General features: G+C 34.3%; 1 protein-coding gene across 1 annotated transcript in view; it reads right to left on the reverse strand.

Moving 5' to 3' along the window:
• BZW2 (basic leucine zipper and W2 domains 2) overlaps positions 1-17,457 on the reverse strand; it is a 56,746-nt gene that overhangs the window by 15,371 nt on the left and 23,918 nt on the right. The window contains exons 3-7 of the mRNA XM_033088909.1: positions 13,285-13,461; positions 10,111-10,214; positions 7,462-7,527; positions 3,990-4,125; positions 499-608 (exon numbers count right to left, since the gene is read on the reverse strand). Of these exons, the coding sequence (XP_032944800.1) occupies positions 499-608; positions 3,990-4,125; positions 7,462-7,527; positions 10,111-10,214; positions 13,285-13,461 (593 nt within the window). The remainder of the gene's footprint in view (positions 1-498; positions 609-3,989; positions 4,126-7,461; positions 7,528-10,110; positions 10,215-13,284; positions 13,462-17,457) is intronic.

Raw genomic sequence — 17,457 nt, forward strand, 5'->3', positions numbered from 1 at the left:
ACTTGTTTGCCATCTTAAATAGCAAAGTATTTCCAAAGAAACTTGGTATAAACAAGGAATCTTGTTTAAATTTTCATTTTGTTAACAAAATGACATGTATTGAAGTTAAGTGTCATCCAACTATATGACCCAAGATATCATAGATATCTAATTAGGTGGGACTGATGTGACTTTACCATATGAAAACTTCAAATTTCTATAGTTATTAGTTAAAGAAGGAAGTGCTAATTCTGATAGATGTTAACACTATGCTAACAAACTTGCAAATTTGAAAGTCCCTGTATTCCTTATGACTCCTTAATTTTATCATTCCATTTATTTATACAAGAAATATTAAAATGGAATTATTTTCTATCTGCCAATAATATAGAAATAAGAGGAACTACGCTCCATTTCAACACAGACCCAGGCATTTTAGTAATGTATTACATGCAAGCACTGACAAAGCCAGGACAAAAGAATGAAACATACAATCCCCTTTGTTCAGACAACACTTACAAGCAGCCTCTTGTCTAAGTTGGCTTTCCTCAAAGAAGAGGTAACAGAGTTGGCATCTTTTTCTGCCATCCATGCTTTAAAAAGCTTGACAGCAAATGAGGCTGCAATGCCTGATTAAAAAAAGAGAGAGAGAGAGAGAGAGAGAGAGTTTCATTCTTTTTATAAGTAATAACATTTGTGATGATGCACAAAGCGACATTTCCCACTAGGATCCCTGAAATGAATAAAAAACTCAAAGACTTGATTTGGCACACAAGAAAAATGGATAAAACTCAGGGCACAGTGCTATTTATTACTCAAGACAGAACATTTTCATTATTGAATACTTTCAAAAAGTTACATTTTTCAAAGGTGGACTTCCTACTTCCAACTTTGAATTTTGTTTATTTTTATATTTTTATTTTATGTATTATTTAAATTTATTTATTTACTTTTGTCAAAAAGAGATTTAAAGCCAAGTGTTTCCAGTGGTTTTGACTCTATTGCACCCTGTGGTTCACCAATAATATTTCATGTTTATAACAGTTATCCTGAGGTACAACAAATAAATCATGAAACAGAAAACTTAAACGTCAACATGCCAACTGATTTTATGATGATACCAGTAAAAGAACATTAACAGTGGCAGATACAGTTATAGATAAACATGCACTATTTCCTTTCTATTTTAGTTTTTATAAAAAGCATTTAATATTCTTAACGAGATAAGCTATACAGATATCAGTGCTGTTGAATTCTTTTCTGGATATTTTAAAAGAGATTTTTAAAATAGTTATATTAATCAGGAAACCCCTCAATTACATGTCCATATTTACATTAGGGTTTATTTCCAAATACAAACAGTCAAATAGCTAGTTCTTCTGTGAATAATTCAAATTCTAAATTAATGTTCCACTTATTAAATAAAGAGTTAAATATTAAATTAAAAGAGTTGAAATATTAAACTGATTTTTCCAAATTGAAGGCTTCACTACTGCTGGTGGCCTAAGCAGCCTCTATTTCCGTTTTTTTCTTTCCTAAGAGAATTCCCATTTTGCTCAGGCTATGTGACTTCTAATTAATCTAAGTCTTGGCACCACCTCCTATTGCAATGATTAGTTTTAGTGACTTCAGCTTAAGGTTATCTGTGCATGGCATCCCACTGGTAACTACTACTAGGTTGGAACTGGTCATGTGGCCAATTTCAGCCAGTCAGCTTCCCACTGGTAAATACTACTGGGTTGCAATTGGTCATGTGGCTGACTTCAGCCAATCAGTTGAAGGCAAGATGAATTATCCTATATATCCTATATCCGCTGAATCTGAATGAGGAAGCATGTTACATAAATGTATCAGCAGACCTCTTTTAATGACTTTGGAGTGAAACTGAAGTCATGAATGGTAATGGGGAAAAATGAAGGAAAATACCTGAGTCCTGAATTATATATACTGCTATTTACCTTGAAGTCTGCCCTATTTTTATATTTATTGTTACTTAAATAAATGTCCTCACACACTAATTTGAGTCATCTGCCAGTTAACTTGCAGGTAAACACATTCAATTGCTATATCATTTAGAGACACCAACTTTACCCAATTTTCATCATTTAAATAACAGAGGAACTACAAAAAAATTTTGGCTATGACAATGAAACACGTTCTAAAATTTTGTTATCTACTTGTTGACATGAATGTTCTAACACTATCATTACTTCATAACGTCAACACAAAATTTAATGTAAATTTATGTAATTAAAGTTAAAAACAACAGGTGTGTAATCTGTATTGTAAGTAAGAGAAATAAAGTATGCTTGGAACTGAGAGTCCAAAATCTAGGCTTATACCTATTATTTTGCATGAGAAGTGGCTTTTGGTGGGAAGGTTTGAGAAGTTTCTTTGTACTGCAGATTCTACTGAGTGAGCTCACTCATATCAGCCTTAGCCATTTGTTGGGTGGGAGGTTGGGGAAAAGGTGTAACTTCTTAATCCTTTCCTATTTAGGAAGCAAGAGTTTAATCCTTTAGTTTCTAAAGACGGTTGAGTATAAAGAAAAAACATATGACACAGGCAGTATGTCACTTCCATAGCAAAGGTATTTTTCTTCTCCTTCCCTACCCCTCCCTAATATTTTACAATAAAAATTTTCAAACATACAGAAAAGTTGAACAAATTGAAATGCAAAACTCTTATACTCACCATCTAGGTTCTACAGATGTTAATATTTTGCTATATTTGCTTTATTATATGTCTTTCCATCTATCCATCTAATAATTTAATTTTTTGATACATTTCAAAAGAAGTTATATACATCACTTAGGTTTTTAATACAACTAGAAAGGCAATTATTTTGTTATGAAAGTTAAAATAATCTGATGTAATTAATATTTACTGTTTATATTTTATCTTATTTTTCTAGAGTAAAAGGGCTAATAACATAAATTCTCTACAGGAAACTACTTAAAAATGTTATAATATTAACAATACATTATTAGCGATTACAGAGTCTTAGCTGTCATAAATCTGAGGTATTTTAAGCTGAAAACTATAGAGAATCTAATAACATCACTTGACTCTTGTTTTACTATTCTTTTCTCGGAAAACTATAACCCTTTTCACTAAGGCACGAATGAGGCTGGGATTCCACATTTACAGGACAAAAACTTTAAGTTCTAAAAGAAACAGATGTTTTCATAAAAGCTCTTTTAATTTATTTTTAACAAAAAAAATAACTCTTTGTTTTGTGTTTTATTTTAACTTGAATATCATTATCCTCCTACAAGAGCCCACTTTTGTTTTATTCTATAACCAAGCAATTGTATTTATGCCTATCAAACTCTTAATGCCTTAAAATAAAATTAAAGCAAAACTCTGATGTAGCCATCTGGACTTTTAAAATGAACATAATGACTTTAAAATGTGGTCAAAATGAACATCTGAGCCCAAGATCTTGAGAAGTAACAGTTCAGAAGAATGGTCCTAATCAGAGAAATAAACAACAGTGTGGGGGGCATTTGGGAACATGCTAAACGGAGGCGGGTGCTTAGGCTGGCATTTTGTGTCTGAGGGCAAAAAGGTTAAATGTCCCAGAAAGCACAAATGAGTCCTATACAATGAAACCATTGTCCCAACAAAATATGCCAGTAGCATGTAAGTTGAGAGAAATGGTCTGGACCACATTAATATTAGGTTATTTGATCTAGGCATTGAGTGTTACACCAAACATTCTAATTTATTATTAATCTTTATTTGCCTTTGTATAGGTATGCATATTTTTCTTTTAATTTCCTACAATAAACATGTACAATTCTCTTATTGTTTGAAGATTCTCTCTCTCTCTCTCTCTCTCTCTCTCTCTCTCTCTCTCTCTCTCTCTCACACACACACACACACACACACACAGCACATGAGGGACGGGTGGGTAGGACTCTAAGAAGTACTGGCATCTTTCGAACCATCTGGGGCTTTCCTTTCCTTTTTACACCTGACAGGTCAGAAAACATGGGAGTAATTACCTTCTTTGACTAAGTTGTCGGTGAAGAGACTGGTGAGGATGGTGGCGGGAAGGTTGCCATTGCCCAGCAGGATCCCCGACAGCATGGCCAACTTTGTCTGCTCTGTTTCGGAAAAGGCTTTAAGGAAGAGGAGAAGCTGTGGGTCAAACAGAAGAAATCATGTCTATAAAGCAAAGGACTAAAGTAGGCAGATAACAAACAGAATGGACACCCAGGGCTAGACGGTGCACAACTGGCAGGTCACATGCAAAGCGTAGTTATTATTCACTGGAAACACATGCATATGTTGGATGCTACAGAAAGTGACTGTTATCAGGCATAGTTCCTTTTTCCAAGTTCATGTAGCTATAGATAACATTCATGGGGAAGAAAAGAGGTATTTGGAGAACAATATCGATAGATTACATCAATAATTCACATTGGACTCTATACATGACAAGGGCATTACATAACGAGCATTATGTTTTCTGAAATATATTATTGACTTTCACATTTGTTCACTTCTTTAGGTGAACCTCCCTGCTACATCTACCTACTTTTCTTTGGGTTTGTTATAGCAAAACAAATAAACACACAAACAAACAAAAAACCAAGAAAGAGTCAATAAACTTTGACATCTGGCATATACTTTGTGAGTTCATAGCACATAACACCCTTTAAAATGAGACTGTTGAGTGAGACAGGGGTTTTCTAGTTCTTGATGCTCTTTTTAAAATAATGAGATTCAAACGTGGTATTTCTTGGATCGTGCAGTTGTACCACCAGCCCTGGTGATGAGGTAATGGAGGATATGAGGTAAAGAAAAGTTCCTAACAGAGAAAAGGCCTTCAATGTGAGCTGGAAAGACCAATTTTGGAGAGGTAAAAAAAAGTAACAACCCCAGAAAGGTTGAAAGGAAGCCAAAGCAAAGGGGATTATATACCATTTCTCATTTTGAATTCTAATAGTACTGAGTCATGTGGAATGCTCTCTCCTCTTCCACCGAGTGCTCTGACTATATTTGATGGCTATTTTCTCTGTTTCATCAGTCCTTCGGCATGTTACTGAGATTCCCCAGGGCTCAATATCACTACTGGGGACCTGCTGACTTTTTCATTACTTTGCACAAGTGAAAATTCATTGGCATCAATACAGGCCTAAGTGCATTAATGCCAATGAAATTCCATTAATTCTATGCGGTGGGTATGGCAGTATTAATTTACTACCCCCAACAGTTAAAGGATTATTACACTACAGAGAGGTTATGTGACTCTGCAAATGTTTATGAGTAAGTGGCAGAACTGGAATCAAACTAGTCCATTTTCCTCCCTATTTATGCCTATTCAAGTCTCAATGAATTAAAATGAAGTCACCTTCTAAGTCCACTAGAAAACAGGAGGGAATGAGACCATCAATGGTTAAAGCTCCAGGAATGGGGCAGAGTAAAAGAACTGACAAAACCACACAGACTTTATCAAGCTGGCCCTTTCCTTCTAGTATAAAAATAAGTAAAATTCAACTGAATAATGAAAAATGGTGTCCAAAATAAAAATTTTAACACTACTTGTTTAAGGACATTAATACACCCATATTCATTAAAAATACTCAATTATAACAAAATGGTGCAAAAGCTAGATCATTCTTTTAAAATTAATATCTGCATTGCTCAATTCCATTAATCAACATTAAAATTAGATGCTGCGTGGAGAGCAGCAGCACTTTCCTTAAAAAATGGATATACTGTGAAAAATGAATCATTCTTGAAAGAGTATTCATCACATGAATGAAACAGTTAAGAAAGTTTTCACAGTTCAAATGAGATAAGAGAAGTAAAAACATGAATGTTATTATTACACAAAGCAGTAAGATGTTTAATTTATTTGAATGCTTTACATCATTTTTTTCCCCATTGTATTCATTCCTTTATTTAATCAAGCACTTGTCATTTTCTAATACCTCACAATATAATGGACCACATTTTTTTCCCATTTAATTTTTTTTATATTAAAAAAGTTATACATGTTAGTAGAATAAAACCTAACAATACAGAATAACGTGAAAAACCTCCTCTCTAATCCTACTCCCTTAGAATGAGCATTAAGGTGATGTGTGTTCTTCCAGATTTTTAAATGCTGTATGTCAATATATTACAAATAACTACATGTATAAACATAGATTGTTTCTACACAATTATACTTTGATAATAGCTAAAACTTGTCAAGTGAACCCGGATACTCTTCTGAACACTTTCTGATCCACGGTCTTCATTTTACAGAAAAGAAAACTGAGGCACAAAGAAATTAAGTCACTTGCCTAAGGTTAAACTATTACCAAATGGTTGCTCTGCATCTTGCTGTTTCATTTAACAATTTATCATGAACATTCTCCCTAATCAATTCATGTGGTTATGCCTCATTCTTTCAAAGGCTGCATAGTATTCCACTGTATGGAGAGATGAAAATTTAATTAATCAGTCTCCCTCCAGTACACATTTAGGTAATTTCTCAATACTGTGATGAATACCTTTACACATATAGTTTTATGTACCCTTGCTAAAGGATTCTTAGAAATGGAAAGCTGGGTCATGGAGAATGTGTATTTTTTTTAAAAATGATTTTACTGTCAAACTGTTCTACATTATCTATGAAACCACTTTGAACAGAGGGAAGCAACTAAGTGAATAGCAAAGCAGATGTTATAGTTGCTTTCTTCCCTTGGTTTATAACTTAGGCTGACATCTAAAATTGGAAACAATGACAAAAAAAACACACAAATCTGTAACAAGTTAATGTAGTGAGTGCTATATATAAACACAGAGGAATTACAAATTAGAAGAGGGACCATGTTGCAATTACTGAAAAGAGGTCTTTAATAGGTGTTACTATTGATTTCACTAATTACTAGAGGCCAGTTACTATGTTAAGTGCCTTATACATTGTATCATTTAGTCCCACAACAACCAGAAGATATGTAATCTTATTGCACCTATTTTACAGATGAGAAAAACCAGAGATTTACACCGATACATTATGTCCAAGATGTGCTTTTATCCCTTTTGCTAAACTGTATATCTAACATTAAAGGAATTTTACTGAGTATAAACTGTTGTATAATGCTTTTTCATATGCTTGAACTAATTAAATCACCTTATCTTGATTCTTCCCTTGATAAAGTTATTTTTCTTACATGTTTGGAATCTCTACTTTTTATTTTAAGCTCTGAAAGATCAGAGATAATATTTTATAAAACTATTCCTATTGAACAAAGCATGCTGTCTTATATTAAATATGAATGAAGACAGTCTAGGCTAATAATCATTTTTTTCTTCCTATAGCTATTAGTTTAAGATCTGTTATACTCATTCATTCAACAAATATTTATTAAAAACTTACTATGTCTATGGTACTTATGGACAATTATTGTATATGCAAAAGTTTTATTCCCCTCCATTTCATCACTTTAAACAGATAAGGCATTACATTTGAATTTTTACCTTTTTCATTTCATCCTCAAATGCCTTTTCCAAATACTTATATCTCCTGATGAGTTTATTGAAGACCTAAGCATAAAAGAAAATCATTCAATAGTCATAATATTTTAAAAGGCAATAGAAGGGGTAGAAAGTCACCCAAACCACAATATGGATCTACAATAAAAAAATTTGTACTTAAACATGCTCCTACTATGATCTGAAAACTATAATCATTTCAAAGGAGTTATTACGAGCTGGGGGGAGAAAACATCAAAATGTACACGTAGAATAAAATAAATTCATTCAAGAATATAACAGGTAAGAAGTCAAAAGTAACTGACGAAAATAAAATAAATATAAAGACACAAACATGTTTTTAGCAGATAAGCAAAACTGAGTGACTATAAAGGATTACTGGTGCCCACAACCCAGTTAGAATTCTCAAGCAGGGTTTGCAACCGTGTCAGAGGAATTCTGGAGTGTTTTTTTAAGTGGAATGAAGTTTGTTATGGACTGAATGTTTGTGTTCCCCCCCAATTCATTTGTTGAAGCTTTAACCCTCTAGTTATAACTGCATTTGGAGGGAGGGACTTTAGGAGGTGGTTAAATGAGGTCCTAAGTGTGCAGATCTAATCCGATAAGACTGATGGCCTTAGAAGAAGAGCCAGAAAGCACATCAGCCGGCACCTTGATCTCGGACCTCCCAGCCTCCCAAACTGTGAGAAATAAAATTCCGTTGTTTACTCTAGCCGATCTGTGGTATTTTGTTATGGTTAATACAATGTACTTATTTAAATAGGGATTTTATAAATATTGATTATTTTAATAACTGTGGAAATGAGTTCAGAATCTAATTCCTTTCTCTGACAGCCACATGATAGACTCTCATCTTAAAACTTCCAGCATTTATTTCTTAATGTAATCAAGATGGAGTCCAAGAATAAAAGTTATAGTATTGCCCTTTATGGGGAAAGAATAGTGACCCAGGCATCAAATTGACGAGTCCTGATATTTCTTCCAGGCACTTATCTTTTTTTCCCCAATGGAACTCAATTAGCAAATAATACACCTTGTATTTGCCTTAATTTAATTCTAATAAAAATTCTATGAGGAAGGTAAGGCAGGCACTGACATTATTTGGTAGACCTAGGATCTGCTACTAAGTATCAGAGCAGAAACCAAACTCAGAAATTCTGATCCTTGGTGAACTGTGCTTATCTGACATACCCAAAGGTGAGTGGGGATTATAAAAGCCCAGCTTGTGAACTGAGTATCTTTGCTTCAGTATACATCTGCTCAAGGGTTTTGTTGTTGTTGTTGCTGTTTTTTGTGGGGGTTTTTTGTTTGTTTTGTTTTTTTGCCATTTACAAACAGAGTAGAAGCAAAGCTTTATAGAGGACAGGTTAGAATCTGGCCCATTCAATTCCAGTGCTTAATCTTTGGGTCCATTTTTAAAGATCTTTGCTTTTATCTACTACACACTTCTTATATATAAAAAAGGAAAGAACTAGCTTTGCTAAAATAGCATGTAATTAAAATAATTTCTTTAAGTTTAAATTCTTAATGGCTACATATCCCAAAATAGTTGGCTTAGCATGCCTTACACATTTTAATAACCAATGTCAAGACAGTTTCTAACATCTGAAATTCAGTCACTTAGTTGCCAGTGAGTCCTATGGCCTTTTTCTTGTAGATACTGAAATGTGTATAACAAGAAGCCTTGTTAACCTAGGACTTGCCCTCAAAGTTTAATTGAGGACAACAACTGACTTTTAAGAAGGGCCTGTGATAGAGTCAGAACAGGAACACACCACCCCTAAACTGGCCACCCATGCTGCATACGAGTAGTTCAGCTTTATAAGGTAACATCGCATTTTACACTCGTGTCACTTCCTGACCTTCACTAGGGCCTAAAGACTTCTTAATTTTTACCAATCCAATGAATGCAAAAGGATATTTCACAATTTTAATGGAAATTTCCCTAATGAGTCTGAACTCTCTTCATCTGTTTTTGAGGGGAATTGTGTTTCCTCCTCTTTGAAATGCCTCTGTCTTTCCCTAATAGGTTGCCTGTCCTTATCAACTTAAGAGTTCTTCATTTAATCTGGATATGAATCCTTTGTGGGCTTTATATCACATATATTTTCTTGCCTCTTTCTTTTTAATAGCTACATGATAGTCTATTAATATGAATGGCCAAATTTTACTTAACACTGGACTGACTTTTATATTTTTTTATCCCTTGAGATTATTAAAAGCAACACTATGATAACTAACACTGCATCCATATCTGCAGGATGAAGTCCTAGAAGTGGAGTTGCTGGGTCAAAGGGAATGTGTGGTTTTAGTTTTGAAAGAGAGTGCCTAACTGCTCTCCTTTAGGTTAGACCCATTTATACGTCCACCGGAAATGACGTCAGTATGCAATTCCCCACGTTCCTTCAAGGGGAGAAGTAGAACAACAAGAACAAGAACAAAAAAGTCTACCTTCATGAAGTTTTAACGCCCACTGTCTTATGATGGATGCAATTGAGTATCTTTTCAGATGTTTCAGAGCTATCGAACATCCCTACAGAAAAAGTGGCCTGTCAAATTCCGGAACCTAACGTGTCTCTAAGCGCTGATCAAATGTTTCCCTTCTAACACTAATCGCTCCATGACGGGCTCTACCTGAGCATAGTTTCGGATGGTTTCATGATCTTCATTTGCTGAAAACACACAGTGGTTGGTCATCTTGGTCTTGTCACCATCATCTATGCGTGTCCCTCCAGGGGCTGAAAAGAGAAAGGTCATTTCAGTTAGGACAACACTGAAATGATAGGAGCATTTGCAGAACAGATCAGTTCCTGCACATCAAGGAAAAACAATCCAAGTAGACGTAAACGCTAACGGTAATATAAAATTTTATACAACGATGTGCTTGTGTAGATGTACACATGTTATTATGTATTTGCTTCTGTTTCTAATATAATACAAATTGGTTGTTCCATTTTATGCTCCCACCATAGTGTGTGAGTTCTACATCCTTGCCTTCATTGGATCTCATCAGTGTCAGTCTGGTTCATTCACTCCAAAGTATATCCTTAACCACGGAAGCTAAACAATCACAGTTATTTGCTAAACGTCATTCAGTTATTCTCAGTGCAGTTCCTGATGTTTCCCACATCAGGACATGGTTCACTTTTCAGGCTGGATAACATTTTGTTGGACTCTGGTTCAACAACACTGGGATTGACCAGACCCAACGCTCACAGTAGCCTTTGTCGGTCTCTACTTGGGAGGTATTAAAACTCTTCCCTTCTCCACTAACTCGGTTATCCATACACGGTTGCACAGTATACATTGTGACTCTTTGCCCTTTGTATTTGGTCACCCAGCAGCTAGCTGCATTAGCTAGGAAGAGTGTAGATTATTTTCTCATATTTCTCCCCCATGATTCCTATATGGAATTATGGAATAAACGGACTAGAAGGAAAGAATGCCATTTTTCTACGACTCAGCTTTCCACATTCAACGGCTCTTTCTGTAAGTTTTAATTGGTGGATTAGAAGAACAGAATCAGAACAGTAGGTATTTTTGTTTTCTGATTTTACTTCATTTTAGTTAAGGTAGAAAGTTGGAGCACGCCAAGTTAGATTAATGTCTTTCGTGTACTCAACAAATATTTATATAGACTATATACCTGTAACAGCCACTTTATTTTTCATTTGTTTATTTGTTTAAGTATATAACTGCCTTGATTTAACTTGTGGTTTCAGATCTTTGGATGGAAAGGTCTACACATAGCCAACTTTTTCCAGACTCCAGTATTTAGTTTTATAAGTAAATTAGTTTTTAGAAAAGTCAGCTCCTTCAGGAGTCTATTTTCATTCAATTAATTTATGCATAACATTTAATTAGCTTTTTGTAATGAATTCAACCACCTGGAACAAAGTTTTATTAAGATGATAATCTTCTAAAAACTCTGGGCTAATGACTCCTAGCTGATAGAAGTTACATAACTGAAAAGTCTGATTTTGAAACTATAGTCTTTTTTCTTAAATTTAAAAAATTACATTATTTTACAAAACAAAACATTTGTTACACATTAATGTTGCTACAATCAAAAAAATTTTTCCCCTGATATTGGGACTAATTATTAATTGTCATTTCTAAAACTTTTGATGAGCCTGCAGTTTTTTTTTCCAAAGTAGAAGTAAAAGAAAGTACAGTTATTTCTTGTATCTACTCTTCAAAGGGTACAATTGAAAGACCAAGTAACCATAGTTTCAAGAACAATGAGAGAAGGTAAATTTTTATGTGTATGTGAAGAAAATGCATAGGTAGTTGATAAATAAACAAAATGTTCATTTAAAAAACAAAAGTGCCTGCCTGGCTTCATTCATTACATCACAGGTCTGGCCTAGGTAGACACGTGGTTTTGTACTGCCTGCGCTCAGTTGTACCAAACATTGTGCTCTACCCTCTTCTTGGATGTATGGATGTAGAGGGAAGGAGTGAAATCTGGGCTGCAGATATAAATTTGATGATTATCATTATACAGATGGTAAATGAAGCCTTGAGATAATCAGTGCAAAGCGTACAGATAATTTAATACATATGTGGAGGGGAGTAAGTATGGAAACCCAGGAGTCACATAAGAAGTGACATCCAGATGATGGAGGAAGTCTAAATGGTCTTGTTTAAGGGAAGAAAGTAAAACATTTCAAGAATGACAAGAGGGTCAGCCGTGCTGCTAGGAAGGCAGTAGGAACTGAAAAGCATACATATGAGTGACTAATGGTCGTATGTGACCTTGGCAACGGCAAAGATCTGAAATTTGCTGAAGACTATTTCTGCAAGGAACTTACTAGTGCATCAATAAAAGTGTATCATAATTAATGAGATACAAAAAGCCAATAATCATATCAGAGAATGCTCAATTTTACTATTAACTTAAAACTTTTAAATAAAAATATTTATCATTTACCTGATTGACAAAGATCCAAATAAACTGACAAAATTTAGAGGACCCAACATTGCTAAAAGGGTAGGTAAACAGGAACACCTGATTTTTGAAAAAGTGCTAATTAAAATATTTCTTTGGAGGGCTGATTTTCTCTCTCAGGGAGATTTGATAGATATAGTCTATTATACCACGTCACTTAAATAGTATTCTGAAGCCTTCTTCCCTGATGCCTCTACTCTCTAAGATAGTGTTTTTATTCTACTTTTTACCTATCTTAAAAAATTTCTAAACTTCTATCTTTAATTCTTTTGGTTATATACTCACAATTACAAAGATGTTTTTAAAACTAGATTAAAACTGCATTTCTTAGATTTTTTTTTATTATTTATGGATGAAATGGCATTTAACAAAACACTGGTAATTATTTTTAACTTTGTTGACACAGTTACATTTCACTGTACCAAAAAAAAAGGGTGAGGTTCAAAAGAAAAGTTGCCATGGCATTTGGGAGTTAATTAAATATACTGGAAGGATCTAGATTACATACACAAAGTTATACTCTACTGCAGAAATTATTCCTCCTATGTTAAATACTCCGGAAATACTGAAGGATTAGGGATACATGGAAAAGTTGGCTTCTAGCTAAAGCAAAGTGGCCAAGTGTGTTGTAATATTAACGAAAATCCTCAATTCTATGCCTCTCTGAATAATCATTTCACAACCACACTAATACCATTCCAAATTGTAAATCTAGGTAAAAGTTGTAGACACTCCCATTTGTATTTTTTATCGACTCTCGTAAATGTAAACTTATAAAGATTCTATCTTGCAATGAAATACTTTGATAGAATTAAAAGTACATATACGACAAGAAGATTCTATAATGCACGGCGTACCAAGCATACTGCCAGCCACCAGGATATCAAAGAGTGTGTCTGCATAGCGACGATAATCTAATCTTGAGCCTGTAGAGTCCAGAAACTTGGCTACAGCTTCAAGGTCATCACCAGCTTCATTAAGCCCCTGGACAAGTGTATCCCTGAAGACTGTGGGTTCGAATTTCTCTTTTTCATCTAAAACAAAAAATTATAAAATTATTCCTTTATATACAGAATATTCCCCAATACAATCATCCATTTCCTTTGTTCACTGTCCTATATTTCATAGTGTAATTATTTAAAAGTAAAAGGAAAATTAAGTTTTCCTATTAGATTTCCATGTTCTGAAACTTTATTTAAACAAATAATTTATTCCTGTCTCTAATAAAAAAAAAATTAATGATTGATGATTTGTGTCATTCATAAGATAAGCCAATGTAATCCACCAACCCTAATCATCTGAGTAAAAATAGAGTATAACATTCAAAGCTTACAATTTTGTTTCACCTAAGATAGAGAAAAAAAATGATCCAGGGAGAATCACCTAATAATAAAGGAAAATATATAAAAAATAAAATTAATATTAGGAGGGAGGAAATAAGAAGGGACATTTCTTTTATATTTTTTATTGAGATATAATTGACTAATGTATGTGTGTGTGTGTATATATATATATATGACATAGTGACTAATATATATATCACATATTAGTTTCAGGTATACAACATAATGAGCCCATATTTGTATATATTGTAAAATAATCACCACATCATGTCTAGTTAACATCTATTACCACACATAGTTACAATTTTTTGCTTGTGGTGAGAACTTTTAAGATCTACTCTCTCAGTAACTTTCAAATACACAGTTCATATATTGACTATAGTTGCCATGCTGCACATTACATCCTCATACCTTATTTGTTTTATAACTGGAAGTCTGCCTTTTGACCACCTTCACCCATTTTTCCCATCCCCCAACGCCTGCCTCTGGCACCCACCAAATTGTTCTCTGTATGTACGAGGGATTTTTTTTTTAAGATTCTACATATAAGAGCAGTCATATTATATTTGCCTTTCTCTATCTGACTTATCACTTAGCATAATGCCTTCAAAATCAATCCACGATGTCATAAATGGCAGGGTTTCCTTTTTTAATGGCCAAGTAATATTCCATTGTATATATGTAGCACATCTTTATCCATTTATCTACTGATGGACACTTATGTTGCTTCCATATCTTGGCTATAGTAAATAATGCTGCAATAAACATAGGGATGCATACATCTTTCTGAATTAGTGTTTTTGTTTTCTTTGGATAAATACCCAGAAGTGGAATTGCTGGATCATATGGTAGTTCTACTTTTAGTTCTTTGAGGAACCTCCAAACTGCTTTCCCCAGTGGCTGCATCAATTTACAATCTCACCAACGGTACGCAAGGGTTCCATTTTCTCCTCATCCTCACCAACTTGTTATTTCTCGGAGGGACATCTCTCTTTACAAGATAAATTATTCTAGGGTATTTAAATATTTAATATGTATCATGAGCTTCAGAGCAGATGTTCTCAACCCTTAACACCCTTAAAAAGTACTGAGGGTTCTAAAGAGATTATATCTATAAGTAGATACTTCACAGAAATTAAAACTGAAAATTAAAAGAAAATATTTATTAAATGAAATAAATTAGTGAGAAGAGAGGTACTGTTTTATATCTTTGCAAATCTCTCTAATGCCTGGCTTCATAGCAGACAGATGGATTCCTTTATTTGCTACATACAATCTGCTGTGATATCACACATCCTCTAGCCTCTGGAAAACTTTACTGTAAACTCATGAAAGAATGTGTGAAAGGGGCAAATAATATTTTAGTATTCTTTTGAAAATAGTTTTGAGGGCTTGAGAGGATTTAGAAATATAGATATCATGTAGCTTTCTATCCTTAGCAGACTCTAGAGAGACTTCTTGTTGAAGGTCAGTTTGGAGCTAGATCTTGAACCAAGTTAAGGATCGTGTACTGTTGAAAAGAAGTGAAGATGACAAACTGGAGGTCAGATGAGGCATTAAAAAACAACTAGATTAAAGAGAAGGGATCTCAGAATAAATTCAAAGCACTTCACCTTTTCTTTCCCTCTCTTACGGAGAATGAGTCTGGATGGGTGGAGAGAGGGACAAAGGATGAACCAAAAACTTCTAAAACATTTCCTATCATAAATATCTTTAGAGAGACAAGTGGGTATTACAACTATAAAAAAGGAGGAGGAAGAGAAAAAGACAAAAATGCTATAAACAAAGGAACATTTCATGACTAGCAAAGAGTTCTTCAAAATGAAAAATATAACAGAAACAGTTAAAAACTCAATAAAAAAGTTGACCTAGCACATAGGAGTAAAAAGATAAGGAAAAGGGCAGGTCCGTCAAATGTCCAATTATAATAATGTCCAAGTACAATAAAAAGAGAGTTAAAAAAAAGGAAAGGAAATTACTTAAAAATTTTAATTCTTGCAGAATTGAAGAGTACAAGGTTCCAAATAAAGGGCTCTCTGGGCACCCAGCACAAGGATTACAAGTGGAGCTACAACAAGGTGCACTCATTATCACGAAAGCTCAGAATGCCAGGAATAAAGCCACTATCTGAAGTCTCAGGAGCTAAAGAACGAATCACATATTAAATGTCAAGAAACAAAAGGACACTGAATTGCTCAACAGGAATATCATCAACCAGAACAAATTTCTTCACAATTCTAAGGGAAAACTATTTCCAATCTAGAATTTTAATTAATCAACCTATTAAATCAAGCGTAAGAGCAGAAGGAACATATTTTGAGACATTCAAGGCCTAAAAAATTACGTTTCTTATACACTTTAAAAAAAAAAAAAAAGCTATTGAAGCAGACAGTCCACCAAAACGAGAGAATAACATGATCTCATGATCTTATTAAGTCATGAGATCCCAGAAAAAAAGAGAAAAAATACAAAGAGACGGGCCACTCTTCAGGATAGTGGTGAAAGGAGAGTTCAAGCATTTAAGTTGACAGCTATACAGCTGGCCTAGAGAGTAAATCGACTAGGAGAGCGTTTTTCAATAATATGATATACGAATTCCTTCAAAATAATACTGTTAGAATTCCTAGTGTTTGTATTAAGAGCTTTATATCACAAAGAAGAAGGTTAGGGCTGACTAGTTTTAAGGCTCAGAAAATAAAACTATATATATACACACACACACACACACGTATATATGTATATACACATGTGTATATATGTATATATATGTGTGTGTATATATATATGTATATATATATACACACATATATTAAACTTATTAAATCCAAAGATAAAATGATGCTCAGAAATAGAAACGTAATCAAATAACAGTTCAGCTATGAATAGCATGTACACAGTCACACTACTGTGAACCCTAGGCAATGGTCTAGCTCAAGCTGCGACATAATGAAAGGACAGACAGAGGGGAGGTTTGCAGGTGAGTGGGGGCCGTGAAAGAGCCGAATCCTCGTCTTGCATAGTAAGAAGAGCATATATACTACCTCTAACAGAAAACCAAGAAACAGCCATATAAGAATGTTATTTGGCTAATGAATGTAAATGTTAAAAGAAGCAGTTAAAGAGTAGAAAGAGTTCCTCTGGAGAGCGGACTCGTTACCTATCTTATAGAACTGTTTGACTATTTAAACCATGTGCATGCATAACTTTGATACAATTAAACACTACATTTAAAAACCAGACGACACCTTTCTGTTTTGTACAGACTGACTAACTTACAGTGGTTTCATAGCAGGGATGTGTTGTAGGGGGTTACTACCACAGCCTCAGAACCAGAGGAGAAGGACATTCCCAGCACCAGTCAGTCACGCAGCATAAGATACCATAAAAACAGATGTAAATGAACTTGAACACTATTTGTCATGAACAAGAGAGAAAAGTCCTTGTGACGCTATAAGCAAAACATTATGCAGCCAAGAACATGCAAATGTCGACAGCAGAAAAAATATAATTAGGGTCTCGTTGTGTAAAGGGGGAAGAGGTGATGGGGAACTCTAGAGAACTAGATTATTATGAGCTGGAGGAGCGGGTGGGAACTGGCTCTGAGCAGGAGGAACTCACTGGCAAGGAAAGGAAACAGCATCCCTTACTCAGGGTCTAGCCAAAGGGTAGTTCTCCTTCCCCAGTGGA

This window comes from Rhinolophus ferrumequinum, chromosome 20 (genome assembly GCF_004115265.2).
Source record: "Rhinolophus ferrumequinum isolate MPI-CBG mRhiFer1 chromosome 20, mRhiFer1_v1.p, whole genome shotgun sequence".
Taxonomy (NCBI): domain Eukaryota; kingdom Metazoa; phylum Chordata; class Mammalia; order Chiroptera; family Rhinolophidae; genus Rhinolophus; species Rhinolophus ferrumequinum.